Here is a 10,112-nt window from a genome sequence, read left to right on the forward strand (position 1 = left end):
CATTTTGTAAAATCCATATAAAAATAGTTTTACTTGGTCAAACCAAAAGGTTCAGCTATATTTAGAATCGGGAGAGACCATAGAACATTTTCACTCAGACCAAAACTAAAAAAAACAACATTGAAAAAATGTTTTCTTTAAATCCACAGTTTTTTACGTTCTGGTCTGAGTGAAATGTTATGTGGTCTCTCCTGTTTCTAAATCTGAACCGTTTGGTTTGACCAAGTAAAACTATTTTTATAAGCATTTTATGAAATGTTATGGGAAAATAAATGGCGGATGAAAATCTCTGCTGAAGCAGGAAGTGACGTTTCACTTTGGCTCTCTAGACGCCTAACCAAAACACAATGTTTATTAAAGATTTACAACAATAAAAACTTGGCTTACAGTGCTGATAACCTACTGTTTTACTATATAAAAATAATGATCCCCTCAGTCACTTGATTGTGGAAGTGTTTGTAACTGAAGTAGGCTAACAAATGGTCTGATCAAGAAGTTACCTGTAACAGTCAGATTAACTCCAGGTGAATCAGTGTAGTTTCCAGCTGGATGGTTTGTTGTGAAGCTGAACTTGTACACAGCTGAGTCGCTCTCTCTCAGGTCTGTGATTCTCAGCCTGCAGTTCTTTGGATCACCACCATACTCCACACGGCCTGCGTACTCTGAGTCTGTTGTCACATCCACAGGTTCAGCACCCTCCTCTTTAGACCACAGCGTCTTCTTCACTGTGACAGGAAGGTCATCTAGGTAGGCTGGGTGTGTGTAGGAGCAGAGTATGTCCACTGTAGATCCTTTGATGGCACAGATCTCAGTAGGAGTGTAAGTCACTCCCCAGTCATCCTGAGGCTGTCCCACTGTAACACAGAGCACATCACAAACCACAATCACAGTCTGCAGTGTGGAGGTGCTGCAGTACGTGAAGCTGCTAGAGACCTGGACTACATTTCCCATAACCACTTTGCCGCTCACATCATCTCAGCTCCAATGTGAAGTCAAACAGAGGATCAAGAGGAAAAGGGCATTTTGTGGGTAAGCTTCAAACTCCTCAGAATGACAAGTGCTGATCAGCAGCTGTCAGCTGCTCATTACAGATCTAAGATGTAAGAATTCAAGTGCATTCTACAGTATTGCACTCTACTGTCTAAGTCACTCTGGTTAAGGGTGTCAGCCAAATGCCTAAAATCTGAATGTAAAATTGAACAAGAAAACTACAAAAAACCCAATTGCCAGATAATGTTGTTATTGAGGGTATCTGATTTAAAAAGGGGAGGTAGTGATTGTTTGCCAGATCATGTTGGTCATTCGGTCACTCAGGTGATCAAGATAATTGTCTCTGGGGTGGAGCAGTAGAGCAGCAGTACTGCACTGTCATATTCAGTTCATCAAGTACACATGTCGTCCCCCACCAATGATGCAGGCCCATGGGCCAATCGCATGCCCCTCCTGCCTCGGCTCTGCCAATCAGTAACAAGTAAACACATGTTGTAGCACCTCCATTTAGCCAATCAGTGTGATTGTAAACTGCTGGACCAGATGATTGAATGTGTTGTGTCTACAGTGAGTTGTTGTGTGGATGGAGGCAGACTGTGCTACAGTGTGGAGGAGTAGAGAAGGAACACGTCTGCATTGGAGCAGTGGACCATGAGGCAGTTTGACTCAACAGGAGAACAGGTAGATCATGATGCTGAAATACAATATAGACCCTTTTCACAGCAACTGTTTTGAGGTGGTAAAGCAGGAAGTAAAGCAGGTGTTACAATACATTAATGATGGTTCCATTCCATTTAGGTGTTCCAGTGCCAGGGCCCTCATTCATGTTATTGGTTACACCTGCTTTACCTCGTGCTTTACAACCCCAAAACGGTTGCTGTGAAACTGGCCAATAGAATTGAGCTTCGCTTGGTTTGCAGCCTCTCTGTTCACATTGAGGTCAACTGTTAGTTAATGCTGATCATGTGACACCTGTCACACCCAGAGGACTCAAAGGCTCAGTATCACCATATATGGAGATGTCACACTGATGTGAGAGCATCATAAAGTGACCTTTGAAAATGTGTGTGAGGTTGTGGGTTTGAATCCGACCCAGGACCTTTGTCATGTCACACTCCCCCACACTCTCTCTCCCGTCTCATTTCCACCATGTTTTACAGCACTGTCTGTATGGCTCGTCTCTACTTGGCTTTACTCGTCTCAACCTGAATGAGTGTCTGCTCCCACCACTGCTCAATCTGCACCCCTCCCATTTGTATAACGTTCAAATTAACACACAGACTTTTAACAAACTGTAGATGGAAAATGAATGGTGTATGAAATCCCTTGGTTGTATGTTGAATGCAGGAAAGGACTAATGTTCTTCCCCTATAATTTATTTTTTTAAATATGTTCTTCCTCTATAATGATTTTAATGTTATTTGTGTGTTAATTATTGTCTTTTTGTTTGTTATAGCTTACAGATTATTGATGAATCCTACATTGTATTTTAGAATTGTATATTACAATTAGAAATTGTATTTAGAACACACACACACACACACACACACACACACACACACATATATATATATACGTATATATATATATCACTAGAGCCACCATCATATCAATATCCCCTAGAACCGTCAAGGGGTCATTTTTACCCCCTCCCCCCACCCCCCAACTGCGTCAGCCTACATATTGGAAAAAATACAATTCTAAAACACAATACAGCAGCAGAAAAACATTTGTATAGTGTAAATGTAATGATAGAATACCTGACACAGACAGATAGAAGAGAAGAAATCCACTGGCAGCCGCTGGGAACCTCATATTTGGTCCTCTCCTGTCTCTGTCGAGGCTGTAGAGACGTTCAAGGCAGATCATGGACATAACGTGAGAATATAGTCAGATCAAAGACACACCTCTATTATTTAGCTGACAATGCCGTGCCCACTCTGCACTTGTATGAAGGATGTGGTCTTGCAGAGGAAATTGTTGTAGGCACATATGTGCTCAACACGACTGCTAGAATACAGGTTTCCTTCCTGGAACAGTGCAGGTGACTGCATCACTTTGTTGCAGACAATAAACGTCTGAATGTAGTGTCTGTGTGTATGTCAGAGAGACACACACAGGGAGCCTTGCCTTGGTTCCAGATAGCATAATATCAGTAGGCTATCATCAGGCCTAAGACCCCATGGGCCCTATTGTCGCAAAAGCGGTAATTTAGCCTTTGTGCTGGTTTTGCACTCATTTAACGCCGTGCACAATGCAAATTGGCTGTTATAATAATGCCTGTTATAATTGTACTGGACATAGGCGTGCCAGCTAGTGCCACATGCCAAACCAGGCGTTTCAGCGCAAACATGTGAGGATAGATGGCATTCTCCTATCATCAGCAGCACGCTATTACTTTGCGCTAAGAGCTTTGAAAAGCACATCTTATGCGCTAAATACCTTGCTGCGCTTGAGCGCACCATAATCTCTGTGCAGCGCAGTGCAGTGCAGAGTAATTCCTTTTGGATATGTCACGGACGTGCCATGCCAGGACATCAAATTCTGCTGCTAAAATTGAGTATTAGCAGATAATTCAGTGAGACAATGAACTATAACTCACTGATAAACTTGTATCACATCGCAAAGAGGGAAATTAATTGAGAAAACTTCTTGGCCAATGGACATTAGCTTACTTGCAATAGGCTATTCACCTTCACCTTCACCTATCCCATAACCCGGACCTGGAGGGTCGTTGGCACCACAGATGATCTGTCAACAAGCTCTCTCTATCTCTCTCTGTCCTCGGCACGAGTAAATCCACTCTATTACGCATGGAGACAATTACAGCATATTGCCTCGTGCAAACACAGCGATTGCGAGACGAGAATCTTATTGGTTTGATTGATGTAACGCCCAGGCATTGCCTGGCCACACCTGTGAATAATTCTGGTGCTTAAGATTGCCCAAATCCCGTTTGTGCTGGCATTTTGGGGGTGCAGATGATTTGGCACGGTTCTAATTTGCGCCTGCGGCAGGTGCCGTGAGCATTTCCGCATCCCCGCCGCCGACAACAATTGCATCCCCACCATATTTCGTGGCTGTTTTAACTTAGAAAACAGGGAGGTCACGTCTACCCAGACAATTATATCACTTTTAAACAGTTACATTTCTGTATAAATCATTACAATATGCTCCCGTGAGGTGGGGATGCGTTTAGCTGCTGCCGGGCGTGGGTGCAAAACTCGGCACAACACATGTCTCCACCAATCCAACACACACACACACACACACACACACACACACACACACACACACACACACACACACACATGCACACACACGACAGTAAGCAGCAATAGCCTGGATGTGATCAGGGCAGCACTTTAGGGGCAACATTTTAATACCTTTATTTGTGTTCACATTTAAACAAAAAATCCTTGAACACAAACAATAATAGATACACAATCAATGGGGAATCTTATAGTGACAGATCTATCTAGTCTGAATCTATGGATAAAGGAAACAGCGCCTCCTCCAAATGTGGCGACTCCCAATTATTGCAGAAATAGACCAGAATTTGGCCAGAGCCACACACACACACACACACACACACACACACACACACACACACACACACACACACACACACACACACACACACACACACACACACACACACACACACTCCACGGAATGCCTGTCATTTTCTGGCATTAAAAAAATTACACAAAATACCAGTGTATTCAATCTAAAAATAACTATCATATCAGCATTTAAAAGCCAGTCAAATCAGTCAAACCCTACATATGATTGTAACATATTACAATATACCATGATTTCAATCAACTAAAGATATAATTAATAATAACAGTAGTGAGGTCTCCAGACCATAGTTCAAGAAGAAGGCCACTCACGCATAATCCGATCATCCCCTGACGTCAGTCAAGTTCTAGCATAACGTGGTCAGTCAAAAATCCTAGTATGACGTCTGCTATGACGTCAAACATGACGTCAGTTAATCCTCATATATATAGCAAGGGTTCTACGTCACCTCTCTCTCTCTGGCCGATCATAGCAGCAGCAGCTCACGGCAGTCCATCTCCCTTGAAGCCGGCCTCCGAAGCGTTGTTTTGCACCAGATCCGCAGACCGAATCAGCACCCACGGGCCTTCTCTACCCGTGGATATTCCCATTCCTGGCATGTCGAGTTCCGAGCCGGAGCAGCCCACGGACCGTGACGGCAGCTTAGACATCGGTCCCCTGTCCCGGACCGGCCACGGAGCGTACTTGCCTTCCGAGGTGTCTGACGAGGACGTTGGCGAAGCGACCGGACCACGGGCTGCCAGCATGGCCCCGACGAGAAGGCCCAGCGCGCGTTCCCGTGGCACGGGGCGCGCCACTGCGACGGCCCGTGTATAACAGAGGACGAAGCGCCGCGCCGTGGACGCCCAAAAACGCGTGCGAGCGTGCCGGAGGGAGAGGCCGCTCGGCGCGGACGTGCGAGAGGCCGCGGGCGAAGACCAGTGGAGGCGGCTGCCCCGAGAGCCGGGAGCCGCCGGGGAAATGCAGGCCGCGGGGCCGCCGCGAGACGCCACGTACTTCCTGGTCGGGAACCGGCTTGGAGAAGCGCTGAAGCTGGAGTTGCCGTAGCATCTCGGGCACTCCGGGCAGACCGAGAGGTCCATGGGGCGAACGGTTCATTCTGGCGGCGACAGCTGAAGTGTAGTGCAGTTTGCTTTCCCTTCCAAATCCAGCGACGTAAGGTGGTCCATTCACGAGGGGAATAAGCACTCCCAGGAATACATGGACGATAGAGGTTTGACGTTACATGCAGTTGAGCAGAGGGTCGCACTCGGCAGTAAAACCCGCATCCATGTAACGTTGATCCATCGGGTGTCCTGTTCTTCCTGTCACGAAGACTATAATCCACCAGATCACATGACGTTTTGTCATCAAGTCTTTAATCCACCGTCACACTTCAGGACATCCTCTTAATCCAAAACAGAGCGTGAAAAGTAGCTGTCTCTCTCCTTGTTGTTGTGTTTGTGAAACGGAGGTTTACGGTAACCAGAGACCTTTTATTGTAAAGATGCGACAGCACACAGCCAATCCGCCATTTTGGAGACTAAGCTTCTGCCCCAGCAAGGAGCCGTATTTCAGGCCAAAATGGCCGCAGCGCTGTTTTCAAAAAGGCACTATATACTCTTGCCTTCTCATTCTCAATTATCTTTGCTGTTACACGCAGCTGAGTTTGTTTATTTTCTACCTCTGGGTCCCCAGTGACCCCACGTGACTGATGGTGACTGATAAATTAAATTAGGAAGCTTCCGTGATGATGACAATGATAATTTCTTAACTTTAGCCGATCTGAGGGGGTCCATTTGAACAACAATCTTAAAAAAAAAAAAAAAAACTGGGGGCTGGGACCTGGGCCGGTGTAAACTCTACCACGACGGCAAGAACCACGCGGGCAGAACCTACCCCGCCTTCCTGGAGCCCGACGACACCTTCATAATACCAGACTCAGCTGTAAGTCGCCAAAAGTCGAGAGTGCCTGCCGCAAAGAGCTGTAAGTCGCCAAAAGGTCGAGAGTGCCTGCTGCAAAGAGCTGTAAGTCGCCAAAAGTCGAGAGTGCCTGCCGCAAAGAGCTGTAAGTCGCCAAAAGTCGAGAGTGCCTGCCGCAAAGAGCTGTAAGTCGCCAAAAGTCGAGAGTGCCTGCCGCAAAGAGCTGTAAGCCGCCAAAAGGTCGAAGGCCGGAAGGGGGACACTGCGAAATACGAATCCGGTACATAAACGGACTCGATCCGGATCCCCTCCCTCTGATGGACCCGTGCAGGCGCTCTGTGCGGGCGGCTCTAGGAAGGGACCGCCTGAGCGGAATCCACGGACTGCCCCTGCCCGCCTCTCTCAAGAGCTACCTGCTCTACCAAGGACGGGGTTGACGACCACAGCACACCGAGCATACCCCGGAGGACCAGTCACCCGTGGACGCGAAAGGACCCATGAGGAAAGTATCAGTACTTCAGCATTTAAACGGGCAATCTACCAGTCCAGTAAAATCAATTCCAAAAAAAAAAAAAAAAAAAAATTATTAGTCCCGCAAAGGGCAATTTAAGGCATGAATACTGCAAACAAGCTGTACAAGTGCATATTAGACTTGTTCAAGGGTTCAAATCAAAAGGTCAAGGTACAGACCTAGTCTAGATAAACTGACCACTTCTCGTACTGTGGCTGTTCACCAGTCGAATGGCCTCCGGAACCAAACCAAACTTCCTTCTGCTTGTTTCGCAGGCAGGCTGTCTAAAGCGCTTTCCTGATGGCATTAAGTCAAAACAGACATGAAGGACATGCGTGGAGTCATTGATTACCTCGCGCGCTTTCTTGAGCACTCGTGCACTACTAAACTGTACTAGGGATCCTTGTGTTTTGCCTATAATGCCTATAATCAGACGTATTCTCATCTCTTTAATACTCCGTCTGCCCGCAACGGCCCGCCCCACCAAACAGAAATACTGTCTTACATTGCTCTGAAAACACCACATGTACCGTAGGTGTCCCTCGTGCTTTGACTAAATAAAGCGAAGCTGACTGACAAGTTATTTGGCCTGTGATCTGACTATTCTACCCAGCGGGCATCTCAGCCTGCCTATTTCCGACGCCTAAGCGGAAATCGCTTCCTGGCAAATGGCCAGCGGGAGTCACAATAATAATAATAATAATAATTATAATAATAATAATTACAACAATAATAATAATAACCACGCAAGGGGCCATTCTAACACCCCTGGCCCACGGAGCTTGTCTGAGCATCAGCTAGAATGAGTGTTACTGCATAACTTCGGACCGAAGCCAGACGGCCCAGGGAATGCTGACGTCTTTCCGCGTTAAGCTACCCGGTCTTAATACACCACTTCCTGTTCTTAACGAATTTCAAAGTAAAATGCCTCTGGCATTTCTTCAGAAGCAGAATCAGAATGACTTAATGACCCCCGAGGGGAAATCGGGACAGGTTACAGTAGCTCGCTCACAGTACACACATAGCTTAAAATAAAATAAACAGTAGTAAATGCAACGCAAATGCAATATTAAGCAATAAGCAGGAAAAACACAACATAGCATAGAATAACTAGTAAATGCGCTAGAAGAAAAAATAAAAATAAAAATAAATAAATAAATAAATAAATAAGTGGAATGTCTAAGTAGCAAAATACAAAACACGTCAGGTAAGTATACATTCCGTGTCAATTATCATTATTGCACCCTGGACTATATTAAGTCGGCTTGCCCTATACGCCACACGTGGCTCAGCCAGGCACAGTTAACCTATCGGCTGGCTCAGTCTCAGGGAGACTGAGCGTCTCCGAGGCGCTCTTTAAGAGAGGCATTAAATAGACTAATGGCCACAGGCAGGAATGATTTCCTGTGCCTCTCCGTACTGCATCTAGGTGGAATCAGTCTCTCACCGAACGTACTCCTGCGTTCGACTAGCACGCCGTGGAGTGGGCGCGAGTCATTGTTCACGATGGAGCGTAGCCTGGACAACGTTCTCTTCTCTGACACCGCAGCCAGAGAGCCCCGCTGCCCCAGCACACAATAGCATACAGGAAGGCACTAGCCCCTTCTGCCCTTTCTCGTTCATGGCTCACTACGTCAAGCCCAGGCCTCGGACCGGCCCCTCGGCTCCCCTGCTCCTCATCGCACCCTGTCACCACACGACAAGATCCCGGTTCACCCTGCACCTCAAGCAGACGCTCCAGCAATGCAACCCCCGACGAAGGACTACTCCAGCCACTCCTTCAGGATCGGAGCGGCCACCTCGGCCGCCGAGCAAGGAGTGCCCTCCGCCTCCCTCCAGCAAACGGGCCGCTGGCCCTCATCGGCATTCTCCAGCTACATCCGCCCGGAGCAGGCGGCCATACTGGCGGCCCAAAGAACCCTCCTCCCTTAATCGAACTACTCCAGCCACTCCTTCAGGATCGGAGCGGCCACCTCGGCCGCCGAGCAAGGAGTGTCCTCCGCCTCCCTCCAGCAAATGGGCCGCTGGTCGTCATCGGCATTCTCCAGCTACATCCGCCCGGAGCAGGCGGCCATACTGGCGGCCCAAAGAACCCTCCTCCCTTAAATCGGTGAGCATGGCAACAAACAATGTCCCGGACTTCCGTGCCGATGAAGAAAATGTCTCGTTGGTGGTGGCTCCCCGAAAGCATGGCGCCAGCAAGGCGCAGTAAACTCCCCGGCTCATTTTTGGGGGGGGACAGAGAAAGAGAGAGCAGAAAGTCAGGGTAGTCGCGCCAAGGCAGCCTAGTAGGCCAAGCCGGGAAGCGCCAAGCTAAATTTGAATGTACCAAGATCGAAGGCCCGACCGAGTTGGGAGCGCCGGCCGCAAATAGCCGTAAGCCGCTAAAAAGGTCGAAGGCCGGAAAGTACAATCGCGAAGCGCCAAGGCGGCCAGGTAGGCCAAGCTGGGAAGCGCTATCGCGAGGTGCCCGACCGAGTTGGGAGCGCCAGCCGCAAATAGCTGTAAGTCGCTAAAAAGGTCGAAGGCAGGAAAAGCAAGATCGAAGGCCCGACCAAGTTGGGAGCGCCAGCCGCAAATAGCTGTAAGTCGCTAAAAAGGTCGAAGGCCGGAAAAGTGCAATCAACTACTGGCGCCCGCAGATCTCAATTAACCTCCGGTAATCAGATCTTGCTTTTGGGGGATCTCCTAGCCCATGCAGGCGCCCTCCTCTGCCTCAAGAGCAGCGCCACTGGCCAATGGAGTCAAGCGCCAAAGCATTTGCCATGCACGCCGATCGTTAAATAAAGTTTGTCTAATCCTACCAACTGGCCTCTCCTGATTGAAGTGAGGTCTCCAGACCATAGTTCAAGAAGAAGGCCACTCACGCATAATCCGATCATCCCCTGACGTCAGTCAAGTTCTAGCATAACGTGGTCAGTCAAAAATCCTAGTATGACGTCTGCTATGACGTCAAACATGACGTCAGTTAATCCTCATATATATAGCAAGGGTTCTACGTCACCTCTCTCTCTCTGGCCGATCATAGCAGCAGCAGCTCACGGCAGTCCATCTCCCTTGAAGCCGGCCTCCGAAGCGTTGTTTTGCCCCACCCACCTCCCCAGTCCGCCACCAACGAGTCTTG

The 10,112-nt window shown here is 48.0% G+C and overlaps 1 protein-coding gene across 1 annotated transcript in view; it reads right to left on the minus strand.

Annotated features, from left to right (window-relative positions):
- LOC310775881 (uncharacterized protein) overlaps window positions 1–2,837 on the minus strand; it is a 29,880-nt gene extending 27,043 nt beyond the window's left edge. Inside the window, exons 1-2 of the mRNA XM_083636007.1 lie at window positions 2,751–2,837; window positions 501–854 (exon numbers count right to left, since the gene is read on the minus strand). Of these exons, the coding sequence (XP_083492133.1) occupies window positions 501–854; window positions 2,751–2,805 (409 nt within the window). The 5' untranslated portion in view covers window positions 2,806–2,837. The remainder of the gene's footprint in view (window positions 1–500; window positions 855–2,750) is intronic.
- Window positions 2,838–10,112: the final 7,275 nt, after the last annotated feature.

Source organism: Poromitra crassiceps (assembly GCF_964638095.1).
Source record: "Poromitra crassiceps genome assembly, chromosome: 4".
NCBI lineage: Eukaryota > Metazoa > Chordata > Actinopteri > Beryciformes > Melamphaidae > Poromitra > Poromitra crassiceps.